The 20,255-nt window shown below is 36.9% G+C and overlaps 1 protein-coding gene across 9 annotated transcripts in view; it reads right to left on the bottom strand.

Annotated features, from left to right (window-relative positions):
- CADPS (Ca++-dependent secretion activator) overlaps positions 1–20,255 on the bottom strand; it is a 428,545-nt gene that overhangs the window by 152,386 nt on the left and 255,904 nt on the right. For all 9 annotated transcript variants that reach the window (XM_012735284.1, XM_012735280.1, XM_012735279.1 and 6 more), the window contains exons 8-9: positions 19,101–19,240; positions 4,904–4,970 (exon numbers count right to left, since the gene is read on the bottom strand). In XM_012735284.1, coding sequence (XP_012590738.1) covers positions 4,904–4,970; positions 19,101–19,240 — 207 coding nt within the window. The remainder of the gene's footprint in view (positions 1–4,903; positions 4,971–19,100; positions 19,241–20,255) is intronic.

The raw sequence follows: 20,255 nt of genomic DNA, 5'->3' as shown, positions 1-20,255 counted from the left end.
AGTTTGGAGAAGTTGTTATCTGTCAAAGTCTCAAACTAAGTCATCATTCATATTTTACCTGCATCTTATTATTTCTAAAGAATTAACTGAGCAGTGAAGGGCTTTACACCATGTGTGACACTCATACAACAAATAGTCAATAAGTGCAACATGTGAATAGTTTCCTTGCATTTGGCACTAATATTTTAATATAGAGTAATTAAATAGGTGCATTTACCTACTAGATCCTAATCCTCTGAAAGCAGACCACCGATCCAAGCCATTTAACCCAGTTGTATTCCCCTTAACTCCCCACCCCACATAAGCAAAATCTACCATAGATTGGAATTTACTAGTTTAGTTCAGTACATAAAAAGTTCAGTACTTATTAACCAATAAGTCTACATATCATCTACAAATCATCTCCTAAATCTACATATGTTACGCCAAGCATAGCATCAGACTTTCCCAACCCATTACTAGTCCCATGGATAATTGTTCACCCAAACTTCTTGGCAGAATATTAATCACAGATATTCCCAGAAAGGCCAGTTAGTAATTTTTACCTGTCTCTGGCAACATAAGGGATTGTATAGTTTGCTAACATGATGATTACCCAAAAAAGTAGAGCATTACATATCCTCACCTGAGGTGAGTAAAATATCACCACTGAAGAGTGTTACTTCAAAATTCATGCGTTTATTATTACTACATTTGTACTTTCTGACTTGGCTGTTTCCGTTGCTTGCTTCTTGGCGTGCTGTACACTGCTGCACTCTGCTGGTCATGTTGCAGAAGTTGTCTTGACAAATGCAGGTAAAATAAACTTGTCAGTGTATTAGGACCGTTTTATTTTGGAATTTGGCAACCTTCTGGAGAAAGTAAAGGAGGAGGGGAGAAAAAATTTCTCTTCGATGTTGGTAGTAATCACAAGTCTCAGGGAACTTTGGGTTTTCCAGAATACATGAAGAGTGAGGGAATAGCATAGGTATGGCATTTTGATTAACCTCTGAGGATAGTCTTCAAAATTTTGTTTTAAAGGTGAATGGATGTCAGACACAAAAGGAGAAGGAGCCCCTTAGCTAGTTTCTCATAATACTTCCATACTTAAGTTAGGGAAAAGTTTGGAATGTTTCTTGAAAAGTGGATTGAGGTCATCTTCATAAGAAAGTGGGTATGTATGGGGGGGGGTCTATAAATAGGCAGTTTTCTTAAGTGAGACCAGTGGAATGAGTCTTAGGTCAGGGTGGGCTACAGGCACCTATATGTTGACAATTGTTCCATATATTTTCATAGCTGTTCCACAGATTTTCATGATTATTGCATAGATTTTCATAATTGTTTATAATAAACACTAAAGTTTGAGAACTGCTGTTCTAGAACACTGCTCCACTAAGTGCTTAGGGTCAGAAGACAAGTGTTAGGCTTCGGACTGGCTGCTTTGGAGCCACTGACTTTGAGGATGTCCTTTATATACTCCCACCCTTAGTTTCCCTAATGTGAAATGTGGATAAGACTTGTCCTCACACTAGTAAAGGTTGTAAAGAGAAGCTCGAATTCTCAAAAACCATATAAATGTGATCAATTATATATTTTTATCTGAGGGACATATAAATCTAATTAGTGAGCATTATTAGAGGAACTGTAGACAAAGTTTGTAGAGCATTAAAAGGGGAAAAATATCAGAAATACACTGGCTGAAGACAAGTCAAAACTGATTTTTAACTAGAAATCTCAGAGGGGATTTTAATAGTTCTGAGTTAGAGACAAAGACCTTGTGTTTGTGTGTATGAGAGAGAAAGTGTGTGTGTGTATGTGAATTTTGGAGTCTGATACAGGATGTGTTCTTTTCTTCTCAGATTTTTAAAGCTATTTGTTGTATTACTCCTAATGGAATTCGTAACTGTGCTGGAAAGTAGGTGTTGGCAAATTGCTCTAAAAACAGTCCATAGCACCTGACATCTAATAGAGAGGAACAATATCCTGTAATGCATCTGGGTGCCCGTGCTTCTTGTGTAGCACACAAGTTTTCACACTCTTCCCAAGTGCTCCTCTGAGGCTGGCTCATGAGAATCTGTTTCCTGTCCCAGAAACCTTTGCGAATTGACCAGCGTGGTTCTCTTGCTTTTCCTTTGGCGTTCTAAGTATCAGTGGAAGGTTTCGCAAGTGGAAGAAGCTGAACATTGTATGTAGAGTGGATTCAATAGTGTGTGAGCTGCTGGTAAAGCATGCAGCTGTTGCAGGCCCCCAAGGTCACTCTTCACACTGGCATCCTTCTCTTCAAGCAAGCTGAGTTATGCTTGCATCTTCAGAATCAGGCCAGGACTGGTGGTTTTGAGCTTCTTATTTTGTAACTATGCTTGTTGCTGCAAAGGGGACGAGTTATTTCTTCACCATATTTAGATAAGTGCTTATAAATGTGTCTACTTTAACAGCAGAGATTTAAAAAAAAGGGAGGAGTCAAAAAATAATGCAGTTTTTTTTAGATAAAGTCAAGAAAGCTGCTTTTAGACAATGTGGTAGTGAGTAGGGCAAGAAAGGAAACAGAAGACTTGAGTTTGCATTCTGGCTCCCAATCATCTTTGTGATGTGGGGGCTGTCAAGACACCTCTACAAGCTACAGAGGCTACCAAGGATGGATTCTGATCTAGGTTGAGGCAGAGGGAATAGTTTGGGGGATATGTCCCCCAAACACACTTCGATGGCTCTTTAAAGTTAATGAAGGTCACCAGAACATGAAACTTCATGACATCCTGAAGCTTGTCTCTTGTGTTCTTCTGGAAAAGACACTATATTCTTATGATTCTCACAAAGGAACACAGAGCTTACATTTTTGTGTAAAATTCTTATCCTGTCTTGGTGTGAAGACCCTAACATGTCTGGTCTAGCTGTACTACCTAAAATAAGCATTCTGTCTTTTTTAGTTCAGTATCTATTTTCCAGACAGGGCTTCCAAGATATTTTTGGTACATTCATTTTTTGTGCGACCAAACAGCTATCCTGGATGTGAGAAGCCAGACCTCATAGTTCTTTGACCTATCAGATTATCCTACACAAAGTGGATGCTCAATAAACACTGGTCAGCTGATTTCTGAGGTATTCTTCTCGGGATGAAATGCCCCCATTGCTTAGCCATGGGTTATTTTGGGTGTTAAGCATAATTTCAAAGTTTTCCTTTGGCTAATTTGTTATAAACTCTGGTATACCCTGAAGCTATCATAAAAGCTAAGATTAACTCTTGTTTATAGCCAGAGAGATGTTTTGTCTTAACGACATATCAGAGTTTTGAGTAGATCTGTAAAAGGTCTTGTTTCAAGAGCTCAGGGTTGGTGGAACCTTTAATGCAGTTGAAAGAGGAAGCTGGTTTACCATGAAGTTTCAGGATTGGTAGTGACCTAAATACTAGGCAATGTTTATAGCCAACACACTAACCCAAGGAAAACCTTTAGTCACTAAATTAAAAGATGATACACATGAAGATTTCAGAGCACAGAATAATATTTTTTTTTCTTCAAAATGAATTACAATTTACTCGCTTTTGTGGAGAAAGGCAAATTTTAAAAAGGCAAAGGCAAATTCCTTTGGAAACTAAAAAAATTATGATGCAAAAAAAGGGCAGCTGTGGTAATGGACATACATGTATTACAATTCAGGGACATATAAAATTCTTTCTGGAAATTTTTTTCTTCAAGAAATCTCAAGAGAGCTAAGTTACTATGTATTACTAATGTATCATTATTATCAACACCTGCTTCTACATCTGTCTCTATCTACATTTACTTGTTGTCCCCTGCTGTGTGGTTAATAACAGTGCAATGGAGAAGCCCAGAAGTTGATCCAAAAGGAAAATCCTAACTATTAAGAGAAAAGATCTTAAAAGTTCTCCAATTAGGCCCTCCCTGGTGGCGCAGCAGGTTAAAGCACAGCACTGAGAATCTGAAGCCGCTTCCACATGAGTTCGATCCCAGCCTGCCCCAGAGGTGACCACATGGCGTGGCAGACCTCTCCTGACCTGCCCACTGCTCCCCTCAGCAGTGTACTTCGTCAATCTGCCTGTTCTGCTCCCCACTCTGTTCCTGGTGAATCCTCTCACCCTCCGCATCTCTGGCCTGTACCCCAGTTCTGTATGAATAAATAAATCTAAAAAAAAAAAAAAGTTCTCCAATTATATCATCTCTGCATTAGAACAAACAAGAAAAAAAAATACAGGAAAGTTCATCAGTTATATATATGTATAAATATGGAAAAATTTTAATATTGTGCTAAAAGAAAAAGAAAGGCAAATTGGGAAGCTATCCTTGAAGAGTATGGTTATTTTGGTAAAAAAAAAAAAAAACGACGTGGAAAAATATAGTCCAAACTTTTGAACATTATTACAGAAGGTTAGTTAAGACTTTTGAACACCCCAGTTATCAAAAACAGTAGGCTGTTCCCCCAAAGGTAATTCAAACTCAAATTACTAGACAATAAAATAGATGCAAAGAGTCCAACTATTTTTACTTTTCTGGTAATGACTGTTAAGTGTTTGTATAAACAGTAAATAGTAAAACAAGGTCATTGTCACTACTGCCCTAATGAGAAACTTACTTCCTCCCTGGAGTCTTCTGACACCAGCAGGGAATTGGGTGGGGTAAGGTTCACTTCTATATATCTTATATACTGCTGTATTCTTAGAATTAAAAAAAAGAGAACATATATTGATTTTTTTCCACTTCAAAGTGATGAAAAAATAGGAAGAAGAACACAAGAGAGTTCTCTGAATCCTGGAAATGTTCTACATCACTCTAAATAGTGGCTGTGTGGAAATTCACTGAGTTAAATGTTTGAGCACTTGATGCAAATTTCATCTCAAATAAAAATATTAATTCTATCAAAGTTTTCATACTGGTGATTTTAAGACTGAGATTAAGCATTAAAGAGTTACCTGCACCAATACAAAAAACCTTTTCTTCCATCTCTTCCAGACATTCTTACCGATGGCCCATAAGTACCTAGGGAACGGAGAAAAGACCAGAGTAGCATTAATGCCTGAGTGAGCATAGTGCTTAATGACACTTTACTGTGAAGCTGAGTACTCATGACAAGGCTGAAAAACAGACAAAGTGGCTTTTGACTTGTGTGGTTGAGGAAGGAGAACAGCAGACAGAGTTCACTTCCACTTGGAGAAGTAATTGTGGCCCATCATCAAATTTGACTTAAGATTCATTGATTGATTCCTGAAAGTAATTTGGATAATGTTACATTGCAACTTAATTTGTGTATGTGCTAAAAGTCTTTTAGGTAGGGAAATTCCTGAAAAGTGTTGCACAAGAGAGGGAAAAAAGAAGTGTTAAATCTTACACTGCAAGTCTTTCAAACCTTTTGTCAAGTCTCACTCAGTCGTAAACCTTGCCGTGTTTTCTTTTGCTATAATTCTGGCAAATGCAGGTAAACTATAGAGATGAAGTTTCAAGTTGACAAAACTGATCTCTCTTAACCCTCACCATATTTCCAAATGTTATTTTCTCAATGGAAATTTATCTTTATACTGAAAAAATGCAAGAGAATGACCAAGGCACAGCTCAAAATCTACATGGAGATTTTAAGATCAGTGCTGCTAATCATTTACAATTTTCTCTCATGGTATTAAGAAATATTATTTATTGAACTGGCACTGATCAAGTGAGGCCGGTGGCTTTCAGGGTTTACTCGATTAAATGAAGGAAGATATGGTCATACCCAAATACATCCAAATACTTGAGTTCCATAATGGACTTTACCTTCTGACAAAACTAATGGCACAATCTCCAAGTCCTCATTTCACCCAGACTTAGAATTTTGACCTTGTAACATAATGAGGATGCATATAGTTAAAATGAATACTGTCTCACCAATTTCAGTGTCTCTTAGGATGGCTAGTGATCTAAATCTACTGAAACCTTTAAGCCAGAACCCAGAATCCTCCTGGATCCTTCCCTTTCCCTATTGTTATTCTCCACCTGCCAACTGTAGTTGGTTATCTCCCGGGAAGTCCTTCACTTTGCTCGGTTTTCTGTATTTTGATCCACATATTTGCTTCTATGGAAAACTACTGAAAAAACTCTAAATGGATTGATACACACATTCTAAATAAGAATAGGAAATGATGAAAGGGTTTAAGCAGGGGATGATATGATTATGGTAAACCATGGAGATATTGTGGGCTCAGCTCTATACCACTACAATATAGCAAATATGGAAGAAAAAAAAAAACCAAAATAGTAACAGTGACTCATACAACTTTTTTAGTTTCCAAGCCCATGTGAAAGTTATATTTATACTATACTGTAGTCTATTAAGTATGTGATAGCATAATGTCTGAAAAAAAGTACATACCTTGAAATATTTTATTGCTAAAAAATGCTACCATCATCTGTGCTGTTGGAGAAATGGTCTGATAGACTATCTCAGCATAGGGTTGCCACAAACCTTCAATTTTGTAAAAAGTTCAATGTCTGCAAAGTGGAGCACAATAAAATGAGATGTGTTTGTCTATTTCCATTTAAGATGATCACAGTGGCTGCTGAATGGGCAAATGTATTGCAGGTGGAAAGCTAAGAGAGAAATCAGGTATCAGTGAGGAAGAACTCAGGCCATGGAAATATGTGAATGGCTGGTGGATTCATTAGTCCTGAGGCTAAACGGGTTGGCTCTGTTTTTACATAGACCACCTAGTTGTCTGGCTAGCATCCCTAACCTTCTCAATAGATTAATGCATTCTTGGTAGAAGTGGATATAAAAGGGAGTCATAGCCAGAGCTAATAAGAGAGGGGGTTACTGGTCTGGTTAAGAGTATAGTCTTCTAGTTCTAGTTCTGTTGGTTACTGAGATGTTGGGCAAGATGCTTAACTTCTCGATTCCAACCTCTGGAAAGCAGAACCAGGATTGGTTCCTCTGTCACATGGTTGTTGTGGAGATTAAATGAGATGATGTTTGTGGAGCATAAGATGAGGCAGAGCAGGGAGTCCATGCACAAGATACTCATCCTTATTATAAAATATTTCTGCATACAGAGGAAAGTATTTCCATTACTAATAATTATTTGAGACTAGTTATGTGAAATGAAATCTCTTTGGTCATGTGTACATAGGGAAATAAAAGCAATAAAAGATCAGATAAAGGAGATACACACATTTCTGTATTTTTAGTAATGATTAGCAAGTTTTTAACAGTCTCACACCTTTCTGGAATTATATCTGGCAGCTACTACTCGTGCTCTCTTTTCTCTTAGCTTGCATCCACATAAAGAGACTCAAACAATGAACACAGCTACTACATCTCATGTATTTTTAGTACAGTTTTTCTCCTCTATCTGAAAGTAGAGCATTCCTACAAAAACTTTCTTGAAAAGAAATGGGATAAATAGGAGAAATGATTACCATTTGTTTATATGCAAACATTTTTTATTATTCCCAGGTCTCTAGTACACCTATCAAATTATACCAAATAACACACAGAACTTAAATAGCACTAGCATATAGCAAAAGGAGAAATGTAGACGAAGCACACTACCTGTATATAGTAGGTGCTGGGGAAGGTGCTTGGTGGGGCCATTCTCTTGACTGGTTCCAAAGCAAGTGTTGAATACAATTTTTGCTTTTTACCTTTTGTTTTAAAAGAGAAAACCTTAGAATTCCTCTTAGTGAAAATGGGTTCTAATGTAATGGTTTTGTACAAGTGAAATTGTGTAATGCAAAATAAAGCAAGGGACTACCGGTATTATGAGTGTCAGAGATAGAACCTATCAAATTGTATCAGATCAATTTTTCCTTCATAATAAAAATACTAGCTGTTGTTCAGTGAAGTTGTAGTAGCCATCTGTGCACTGCCAGGGAATTTACTATACCAACAGGTAGGGCTAGGAGTTTGAATTTGTATCACACAGCCTAGGTTTGTTTGTGACCTAGGGCAGATTATTACACTTATCTGTACTTCAGTGGGGATAACAAACAGCATCTAGCTGAACGATTGTAAGATTAATGTATTTAGTGAGATATAACATAAAATACTTAGGACAATATCTGGCATGAAGGAAGAACATTCTTATATATGTCCTTATTCTGCTATTCTATTTTACAGTTGAGGAAACTGAGGTTTAGAAATTTCAAATCACTTCTCCAAGGTGCCACTGCTGGTGAAAAACAGACCCAGGGTTTAAACTCAAAACAGTCTGGTTCTAGAACACCTTCTTCATTCTGCAATTTGTTCTCCCATTAAAGATAGTAAACTTTGTTTTCTTAATTGAAAAAGAACATGAATAACTATTCAAGTAAACAGAGAACTTTTTTTAGTTAAAGCCTTCTGGATGAGAAAGTTGAGTGGGACCAGAGAAAAATTAACAATCCTCCTTTGGAAAGTATCAGTTGGTTTGCATGAAGGAAGGGTTTTCCCTCTGAGTTTTCCTCAGAATTTATTGCTAATTTGGCACATACCAGAAGGTGTCAAAACTGAGAAAAACTGAGGGCTGCAATTTACCATTTCTGTCTAGTCAGCTCCAGTTCTGCATTTTCTGAGGTTGAAAAATGCTCATTAAACAGAATGCAAAGTACCTGGAGCAGATGGAAGTTCTGTCATTGCAGACATACAGGTGGCTTTCCCCCTCTAGCTCCTTATACCACAGACAGAACTATCTGTGTGGGCAATAGTGGCCCTCAAGCTTCTCTTCAGGCCATCTGGATATGTGGAAATCTTGATTGATGAATAGACAAGTCAGCATTCTAGTGTAGTGAGCATAAGTTTAGCCTAGCAGTTCTATCTCAGACATGGATAGAAACATCTAGGTGGGAATTCTGACCCTGCTGTTAAATGTCCTTTGATTTAGCTGCTGTGCATGTCATTTTCTTCAGCAATAAGCTATGGATAACACAGGACCCACTTTAGAGGGTTGTTGTCAGGACTGAGGGAGATGATGCATGTCAAACATTCAGCACAGTAAATGGCACATAGAGTACCCCTGAATGTTAGGCATTGTTGTTATTCTTCATTGTAGCTGCAGTAATAGTATTTCTAGTAGAAAGAATATGTAACTAACAACTTTGCAAAGGATTCATCTTGGGATTCTTTGAATTTATATTCAGTGTTTGGGAGTGTATCTGCTGAAAATAAAGAGAGGCACACATGCCTGGATTTGGAGCACCAGGTCATGTTTTGCATCACAATTCTCTATATTCTTGATTTAGAATTTTCATAAAACTCATGCCAATGGGTGTCACAGCATGTCACCCATAGCATGTCAAGGGGGATCCCTTTCACTGGGGACAATTTAGATATATGAGAGGCTAGGGCAAACTATAGAGGACTGAAAAAGAAGAGGTAGGTGCTCTTGGCCCTTCCATGACCCTCTGATCTTAATGTCTCACTGCCCTGTGACTACTTAAAGGGCAGCAGCCATGGTATTATATGTAACTGTCATTTGTATATATAAAGGACAGTCTTCCTTCTTGTGGTAGTTTGTAATGTAAATGAATTAGTAACTCAACTCTGTTATATTAAGTATTATCTTAGCATTGGTCTTGCACAAGATGAATATGGGGAAATTTAACATCATGTGTTCTCCCAGGATTCCTGTGGATGAGTGTTCAGTGTAGGAAGAAGTGTCTGCGGTCCCCACAGGACAGTCTCTTGCTTTTGGTCACTCTACAAGCATTATACACAGCTGAGTGGAAATGGGAGCCAGAAACAGGCTTAGGGTTCATCATGGGGGACTCTGGAGCCAGAAGTCACTGAGAGCCTAGGTGCCATGCTAGTCTAGTGGCAGACTGATTCTCAGTTGTACAGGAAGAGGTGCTGCTCCTGTTATTCTGTGTCCCTATGCTACCACAGTGCTTGGTACATGGTACATTGCCAGCAGTCAGAAGACAGGGCACCTATTTTTTTTTTTTTCCAGAAATGCCTCACGACAATTTATTCTAAGAAAAGCCGCAGTGTGACAAAACCCATGATAGCTACTGAATGCTTTCCTCTCTTCTCGGGGAGTGAAAGAAATTAAGGAGGGCAGTATGACTCCAGATGTGTTAGTTTTCTAATAGCAGCTGAGCAGAAAGAAGCATGGTTGGGAAAAAGAGCAGAGAATAGATGAAAACAATGATGGTGATGATCACCACCACTACCAACTTTGTTATAGCTGTAGATGCCACAATGTACTAGCCTTTCTTTCAACTGCTTTACATGTATTAACTCATCTAGCCTTCAAAACAATCCTGTGAGGCAAACACGTTTTCATTACCTCCATTTTAAGCTGAACAAAAGGAAGTCTAGAGAGGCTAAGCACTTGTCTGTAACTATCAAAAAGTTGTAGTGATAAGGATTAAAGTCTAGGAAATTGACATGTATAGTTCATAATGTAACAAAGGAGATAACATGAAATCAAGAATATATCTAATTAAGGTTTAAAGAAGAAAAAGTGAACAAGACCAAATGGGATGAACACAAAACAAATAGCAAAATGGCAAAAAGCAATTTAATGTAAACATAAACATATCAATAATCACCTGAAAATAAGTAGGTTAAGTATTTAAAAGGCAGAGATAATAAGACTGGATATAAAAAGTAGCTCAAAGTCTATGTTAACTATAAGATAAGCACTTAAACTATAAAGACACAAATAGGCTAAAAATAAAAGAATGGAAAGGACTTATCACACTAATGTAACTTTTCACAAATTTATGCTGAAATGCCTATATTACTGTCAAACAGAGCAAATTTCAGACAGAAAATGTTGATATAAAAGATTATATCATAGTGATAAATGGTCAATTCATCAAGAAGACATTATAATTTTAAATGCTTATTCATCTAATAACAGGTCTTCATAACAAATGAAGCAAAATGGACAGACTACAAGGAGAAATGAGCAAATTGCTAATTACAAGCAGAGATTTCAGTAAGTCTTTCTTAATGATTCTTTCTCTAAATCAGTAAGGATTTAGAGGATTTGAACAATCCCATCAACCAAGTTGATCTTATTAACATTTATAGAAAATAAACCAATATGGGAGATAACAATGGAATTCTAAAAATATTCTATCATTTCAGTCTACATGAATGTTCTCTAGGACCTTACATGGAGGAGAATGGAGTATGATCATTTTGAAGATCAAGAGGTTCAGGGAAGTGATACAGAAAATGGAGGAGGAAGGGGGATTTTAAGAAGTAAGGCTAAGATTTAAAAATTGCCTCCCCTTTATGGCTTGTTGAAATAAAGGGATGATTATAATATCTGTGAATTATTCCTGGATGATGGACAGTTGTTTATAAAATGAATATAAGATGGAATTATGGGAAAGCCATATTTCATTCAAGTTTCAGTTCCTTAGTTAAGGCTCATTGAAAGGAATAATAAAATTCTAGACCTGGTTTGGGGGCTTATTCTAATTTGGACAAGTCTTTTCACTGTTCTAATTTTCAAATTCCCTATTTTTAAAGTGGGAATTTATGCATTCACTTATTCATTGATACAGCAAATAATGATCTTTCCTACATGTCAGGTCCTGTACTAGCAATTTTAAACAATGGACACAAATTTTCCTTCTAAAAGAAACTCATGTCTAGGTGAGAGGGAGAGAAAAAAACTAGTAAGTGAATAATTCCATGATGTTTGAGATAAGTGCGCTGATGAAAAAAATCAGGACAGGGGACATATTGGGTCAGTGAAAGTATTCTGATAAAGTACAGAAATATGCAGAAGTCAAAGTGAGTAATCAAGTAGACATCTTTGTAGAGGAGAAGATACATCCAAGGCTGATGTGACAGTAGAGATGAGGATCCTGAGGTAGGTGTACACTGGGAGTCTTTGAGGAAGAGCAAGGAGGCCAATGTTTTTGGTCAGATAGGCTGTGGAATCCTTATCTAGTAGCGTATTGTAGTCATGGTAATGACATTGGCTGGTACTCTCAAAGACATGGAATCTCAAAGTCACTGAAGATTTTCTATAACATGAGAGGCAGGACCTGGCTTTTTTTTTTTTTTAAAGAAAAACCTTTATTTTGGCTAATATCTCTTTTGCTTTATAGAAGCTCTTTAATTTGATATAATACCAGCTGTTTGTCTTTTTTCTTCATTTTCTTTGCTTTAGATGATGTGTCTTTAAAGATGTTACTGATATGTAGATCATTTAGTATTTTGCCTATATATTCTTCTATATATTTTATGGTTTCATGTCTTATGTCTAATTCTTAATCCATTTTGAGTTGTTGTTGTGCATGGTGTAAGGCAGAATCTAGCTTCATTCTGGAGGGAGAAGGACTAGGATGGGGTAGGGGTGGGAAGAACACAAGGGACTATGGTGAAGGTGCACAGGTGATTTGGTGGTGGACATTTCTCTGGGAAACCATACATTGTACAAAAATGAAGGATGATATAGTGAATATATTTAAAAAATATAAACCTTACTTTTGGGATATAAAAAATAACAACAACAAAACCTACCCTGGCTTCAGAGTGGGACAGGAAGGAAGACCAGTTATGAGCAAGTACAACAAAAAGTGATGGAGGCTTGAATTTAAAGCTGAGTGCTAGATTTACCTTGAAGATCAAGTGAAAAGAATTTGGTGATTGTGTAAGAGAGAAGTGCCAAAAAATAACTGAGGAACTTGATTTGAGGAACTGGGTAAATGGAAAAGTCATTTAATAAAGTAGAAGGATAAAATACCTAATTCTGTGAGGCTGTTTTAGGCATGAGATGATATAAGATGTATGACTACACTTATTGATCTTGAAACAATATATGCATGTAAAAGATGAAGAATTAGAAGGCCACCTAGGAGTTACTAATTCTCATATATACCCAGATACTAATGTCTTAAGGCCAAATTCAGTTTTTTGGCTAATGTTTGCCTATTCAATAAAGTAAACTTATTCTGATGATTCAGTGGCTCATTCAAGGAACCACAGCCCACCAACCAATAACAATTTACAATACTTCTAATTTTCCTTTTCTGCTTTAATAAATATTAGAGTGGGTACAATTTAGTAATCTGAGTCACATGTGTTAAAAATTCCTTTCTCTGTCCCATTCTCTAAGTTGCGACACTGTTCTGATATATCTATTCTTCCCCATATAATGGGGCTCAAAAAAGTTATTTTAAATTTAAATGAAAAAAAAAGTACATACTCTTATCTCTGGTAATGTAGATACAAATAACTTCAAAACCATGGCAAGTTGAATCCAGCAGTAGACTATGAGAATTACTGACATTACCAAGTGGAATGCAAAGTTGATTGAAAATAGACAAATAATTTACCACATCATCAACAAAAATTTACATGATCATTTCATAGAAATTACAACTTTACAGTACACACTGTAAAAGATTCAATATGCATTTCTGATAAAAACTCAATAAATTGAGAATTAAAGGAACACATCTAAACATATCAAAGATCATAATGACAAACCCACAGCTAACATCACACCTAATGGTGAAAAACTGAAAGCATTTCCCCTAAGATAAGACCAAGACAAAATGTCAGCCACTACTGTTCAACAAAGTATTGGAAGTCTGAGACAGGCAAGAAAAAGACAAGAGGAATCCAAATTGGAAAGAAGTAAAAGTAACAGTGTTTGGAAATGATATGATCTTATACATAGAACATCTAAAAGATGACCAAAGCATTAAGTAATAAATGAATAGAATACAATATAGGGGAATGACATAAAACCAATGCATAAAAACAATGAATTAGAGGAAAGAGAAGTTACAATTTAATTTAAAACTGCACCAAAAAGGTTGAAATATCTGTGAGTAAACTTAACAAAGGAAGTGAAGAACCTGTACCCTGAAAAGTATAAGATACAAGTCAAATGAAATAAAATACATAAAAAGGGGGAAGACATTCTGTGTTCATGAATTTGAAGACCAAACACTGTTAATATTACATAAAGCAATTTAGTAATTTCAAAGCTGATGCAACATCTATCAAAATTCCAATGAATTTTTCAAGTACATAGAAGAAATTATAGAATTTGTATGGAACAACAGAAGACTCTGAGTAACCAAAGCAATCTTAAGTGACAAGAATGGAAATGGAGATATCACAATATTTGACACCAAATGCTACTACAAGGCAACAAAAATCAAAACAGTAAAGTACAAAAACAGGAAAAGAAGCCAATGGAATAAAATTGAGGACCCAGAAATAAACCCACACAAATATGAAATTTACTCTCTGATAAAGGAGACATGGCTATACCGTGGAGAAAGACATCCCTCTTCAGCATATGACATCAGGAAGGTTGGGAAACCACACACACACACACACACACACAAATGAAGCTAGACCAATATTTAATTCCATACACAAAAATTAATTCAAGATGGATTAAAGACTTGCAGTAAGGCCTGAAACATTATATACATAAAGGAAAATATAGGTGATATACCTCAGCACTGTCTCTGGAGATTCAACTCCAACAGTCTGGGAAACAAAAGCAAAAATAAACAAATTGGACTAAAAATAAACAAATAGGACTCAAACTAAAAAGCTTTTGTACAGAAAGAAACCAACACAAAAACAAAATTGCAGCCTATTTAACATTACATTTCAAACAAAGGGTTAATTTCCCAAATATATAAATAACTCAGATAATTTAACAACAGCAAAAACAGCCAAACCAAAAAACAAACAAACAAACAAACAAACAAAAAAGTACAGAAGATTTAAGTAGAAACTTCTCCAAAGAAGACTCACAAATAATTTCTAGGCACATGAAAAAATGCTCAACATCACTTTTTATGAGAGAAAAGTCAACCAAAGTCACAGTAAGATATTATCTCATCCCTCATCTCTCACACACCTACATACACACACATATATATATAAAACTGGAGCCTGGGGCCCTCCCTGGTGGCGCAGCGGGTTAAAGCACAGCATTAAGAAGCTAAAGCCACTTCCGCATGAGTTCGATTCCCGCCTGCCCTGGAGGTAACCACATGGTGTGGCAGACCTCTCCTGACCCGCCCGCTGCTCCCCTCAGCAGTGTACTTCGTCGATCTGCCTGTTCTGCTCCCCGCTCTGTCTTTGGTGAATCCTATCACCCTCCACATCTCTGGCCTGTACCCCAGTTCTGTATGAATAAATAAATAAATCTTAAAAAAAAAAACAAAACTGGAGCCAACAACTTTGGAGAGAATGTGGAGAAAAGAAACATTCACTACTGGCGGGAATGTAAATTAGAAAAGAATATATGGAAAATGGTATAAAGATTCCTACAAGAACTAAAAATCAAAATGTGATATGATACAGTAATACTACTCCAAGGTATTTACCAGAAGACCTGAAAACATAAATATGAAAAGACTTAGTTACTTCTATGTTCACAGCAGCATTACACACAATGGTCAAAACATGGAGTCAACCTAAGTGCTCAAAGAGAGAATGGATAAAGAAATTCTGGTATTCTATTCCATGGAATACTACACATCATTAAAAAAATTAAATGCTGTCTTTTGGGACAAAATGCTGGATCTTGAGAATGCTGAAATGGAAGACAATTACTGGATGGTTTTATTCATGTGGAATATAAATAAAAAAGATGTGGTACATATATACAATGGAATATTACTCAGCAACCAAAAAGGGAAACACATGTCTTTTGCAGCAACTTGGATGGAGCTGGAAAAGTCATGCTTAGTGAGATAAGCCAGAAAGAGCAAGAAAATACCAGATGGTTTCACTCATAGCAGGAGTATAATGGACCAGGTGGAAAATAACAAAAATAATGAACAACATATACCAGAGACATTTTGTGGGGGTGGAGTGGGGAATGGGATCAAAAACGGGGTGGGGGGAGGGAAATGCACGGGATTATGGTGATGGCACATGGGTGACTTGGTGATGGGAAACCCGCGGGGATTACAATTGAGATGGAAAAAAAATGTACAAAATGATATAAAAATAAACTTTTGTAATAAAAAAATAAAAGGGAGGGAAATGCACGGGACTATGGTGGTGGCACAGGGGTGATTTGGTGATGGGAAGCCCGTGGGGATTACAATTGAGATGAAAAAAAAATGTGAAAAGTGATGTAAAAATAAACTTTTTAATAAAAAAAAAATATGGAAAAAAAAAACAAAAATAAAATTCAATTTAAAAGTTAAATTAAAATAGGAGTCTCCCTAGTGGTATAAAGGGTTAAGTCTCAGCACTATGAAGCAATCAACAGCCACTGCAGCACAAGTTTGATCCCCAGCCAGGGAGCTGACTGCTCTAGTCTCACCTGCTGCTCCGTTCAGCAGTGTATTTCAGTCTGTCTGCCTGTTTTGCTCCTCACTGTGTCTGGTAAATCTTATACTTCCCATCTCAGGCCTACACCCCAGTTCTTGTATGCATAAATAAATAAAATAAATTTTTAATTTTTCAAAAATTAAAAAAAAAAATAAAAAAATAAAAAAATAAAAAATAAAGAAGTCCATTATCCACTTATCAAAGTTATGTTAGGTTCTTCTACATATGTCCCAGCAGGGGTAATATTTAACTGGGAGCCGGGAGATAGGAAATAGCTATGGAAACTGCTAGCAATGAATAAAATATTTCTCACTGCTAAATTATTACCCTAAAATATGGTAATAATTTGATAAATAAATCAACAGAAAAATCAATAAACCCAAATTAGTTAGTTCAGTTTCGGACAGAGTAAATGAAGGAAATGTGGAAAATGGAAATTTGTCCAATCATGAAAGCGATACCTATTGTTAAATGTTTGTCGTGAGGATGAAATAAGAGAGTATTTGTCAAATTTCTAGTATAGTGTTTCAAAGGGGTCTAGAAAGTACAGCTGACACTTTTAAGGAAGTCTAAAAAGAAAATAGTTTTGAAGACAGATACAATGACTCTAGATTCTGCATTTTTCTCTCTCCCTCCATTCTGTTCATTCATGCTCTGGTTCCTTAAGCAAATATACAATGAGTATTAATGAATGACTATTTTGATAAAGACATGGAATCTTATCCTGTGATATATGGGAAACTAATCCCATAACCTAACTAATCCCCAAAACCTCTGTCCAAAAAGTTGGATGTTACCATTAAAAGAAGACATATGAGGAGAAATTTTACAGAACATGCTTTGGAATAGATGCCAAAAGTATGATAATAGGGAAAGAAAGCTGACCTCAGAAACATTTCACAGGACATCTTCATGAAATCCTGATTTAATTGAGGAGAAGCAACTGCATTTCATCATGGATGTTAGAGAAGGGACTTCGTGTGTAGTAATGGGTTGGGTCAGTCCCCCACTGTCACATAGCACAGACCATCTCAGATTCTGGAAACAGCTTGTTCTCAAGATGTTGCCATGAAGAGTCTCCAAATTCAATTTAGAACTTAAGTTCAGTATATGGTTCACTTCAGAAGTGACTCTGCTTCCCATGGAGGCCTCCTTCTTTTAGAACCATTACTGGTAATTATCTTTCTCTAGGATCTTGAGCTTTCTTTGCTTCCTAGAACTCCAAAGAACCAAGCCAGGGTCCTGGCCTTTACCCACTGACCACAAGCTGCCAGGGTCTGCTCACCTGCTGTGATGCATACTTTCAGTTCTGATTACTCCATCCTGGAATTCACATGGATTTCTGGTTTTGTTTTGCCTTTTTCTAAAACAACACATGCTTATTATTATGTTACAGTTTCATGTTCAGGAACTGGGCAGGTTTTCATTGTGTACTTTGGTCAGGGTCTCTCAGGGCTGGAATTTGGATCTTGTTCAGACTATATTCTCTTCTAAAACTCACAGTCCTCTCCCAAACTCATCCAAGCTGTTGGCTGAGTTTAGTTCTTCACAGTGTGGGACTGAGCCCTTCAGTTCCCAGTGGTTGCCCCACTTCCTAAACAGTCCCACTAGGTACCTGCTTCTTCAAAGTCAGAAGGGAAATGTTTTTTATACCTCTCTCTCTCTGACCTTAGAGTCTCTCTGAAGTGTTGCCCTGATTAGGTCAGGCCCTCCATAGGCTTCTTTGTAAAATTTTTACATATATGTGGTTAGGTCCTGATATTTGGTTTTTGAATTTCCCAAAGTTCTAGCATATAAACAATCCTTATTTTTAATATTAGTTTTACCAGTTAAAGCTCTCTCACAGAAGCTTCTCACTCCTAAGAGAACTAAGTAAGACTAGAAGGGCTAAGCAGAATGATAGCTGGCTAGCAAATGGAATCCACAGAATCCATCTCTGGGTTAAACATTCCTTATTTCTGAGTTAAATGGCATTCCTCTCTAAGTCACTGAATTCTCACAGAAAGTAGGGTGGAAGTACATTAGATTATTAGGCCATGGTCAGCATGTACCCAGCTATCAATAAGTATTTTCTATACTAATCATTATTTTGATCTATGAAATAAAACCACATTTTACTATTCTTTTTTATATACTTAAAATTAACTCCTTGGATATTTCTCTCAAATCTTAAGAAGCTGAACACCATCATTTTCTTTTTTAGTCCTTGGTCACTAATTTAAATGTTATATGAAGGGGCTTCCCTGGTGGCCTATGGGTTAAGTCTCAGTATGATCATTGCTATAGCCAGAGTTTGAACCCAGAAAGCTAATCTACATACAGCACAGCTGACCTCTCCTGTCTCTCCTACTGCTCCCCTTAGCAGTGTATTTCAGAAAATTCACCCATTCTGCTCCGTACTCTGTCTCTGGTAATTCTCTCACCCCCTGCACCTCTGGCCTACACCCCAGTTCTTCTATGCAAGAAAGAAAGAAAGAAATGTGAACTTATTATTTGAATGTCATCAACTGTAACTGCTCAGACCTCATGGATGTGGATTGTTAATGAACGTATACTGTGTGACTAGTAGTGTGAAAGATCTGAATGCCTTTGAGCATATATAAAGGCAATAAAGACCACTAAACCAGAATCACCCAGAATACTTCTAAGAAAAACTTTGAATTGTACTAGACATCATTTCAAAAAGGGCAAAAGGTGATTCTATCTTAATAGCACAACTTCATATTCATTAATCATATGAAGAAATAAGGAATTAATAATCTTCACTATCCTTTATATTTCCTTCTGTATAGATCTCCAATGACCAGTTTTCTTTTTCAAAATATTTTAAGAAATAAATGGAAGTGTCTGAGATTGTCACCAAGAGAAGAGGCACTTACCCAGAATGCTTCATGTTCTGAGGCTTATCCATCCTGACAGCAAGTTTGATTTTGAGGTCTTGATCAGGGCAGTTCTTGGACACAGTCATTTTGTGCCATTCTGACTGTTTGGGGCTGTTAGGGGTGGGGTGAAGAATAACCTGTAGGGAAAATGGATAACAAGCTTAGCCAGAAAATGAAACTGTGATGGGCATGCTTGTGTAGATGAGAAATTTTATTGCTGAGAAGTCAGTGACTTGCCCAGTCCTTGCAGCCAGTGGGAAGGCAGTTAAATGAAGTGGAGGGCTGGTCACTGGACTACCAGTCATGTCCTCAGCACCATCTGAGTCCAGAAGTAGTGTTCTCTGACTCTCTTCTCTCTCTCCCTGGTTAATTCTGTACACATAAAGATCACAATTTCTATGATCCTGCTTTTTCACTTTTCATGATGAAAGCAAAACAGAACACAGAATGTTCCTTCATACACTATTCTCTTCATGTAAGAAGATGTGGGTGTGAAAGGAAGAAATATCCTTCTGTGTTAGAGTATTTCTAGTCTACTCTTTTCCTAATTCTTCAGGATTTCTTCCACTATTTCAAGATGAAAATTCTCTCAAAGGCTGCAGAAGAAAATGGGAGCCATTTTTATTGATGAGTAAGAAATTGAAACTTAAAAGAAGGGAAAAGCCTTGCTTACAGATTTCCACCCAATTTAACCCAACGACACTTTTTCATGTGTCATCCGACTCTACACTGGCATAAAAGGAAGAAGATTAAGCTTGAAGAAGGACCCATTCTTAATAAATGTCTTTTTCCAGTGTACTCAGACTGAGACTCTGACTTGGGTTTCAGCCTCTGTGCTCATGGTTTTAGGTACTCTGAATGAAGCAAGAAGTAGCTATCTCAGTAAACTCACTTTTTAATTTTATAACCAAAGGATTCTCTAGAGCCCCCTGGGATCTGGGGAATGTGCACTTGGAAAATCCCCTTAAACTAAGGTTATGAACTGTATAAAGGCACAACAAAAGTTGGACTTGAAAATCTGTTTCTGTGAAGGAAGCATGCCCTGGTTTTGTGGCATGATGATGTGGCTTTGTTTTCAAAGTATCTATTTTCTCCAGGGAAGGCAGGCTCCTTTCCTGGGTTTTTTCATCTCTAGAGAGGGACCACCAGAGA

The sequence above is a fragment of the Condylura cristata genome, unplaced genomic scaffold (assembly GCF_000260355.1).
Source record: "Condylura cristata isolate star-nosed mole 26May11 unplaced genomic scaffold, ConCri1.0 scaffold00004, whole genome shotgun sequence".
NCBI classification, from domain to species: Eukaryota; Metazoa; Chordata; class Mammalia; order Eulipotyphla; family Talpidae; genus Condylura; species Condylura cristata.
Note: the sequence above shows the minus strand (reverse complement) of the source record. Positions and strands in the feature narration are given on the sequence as shown.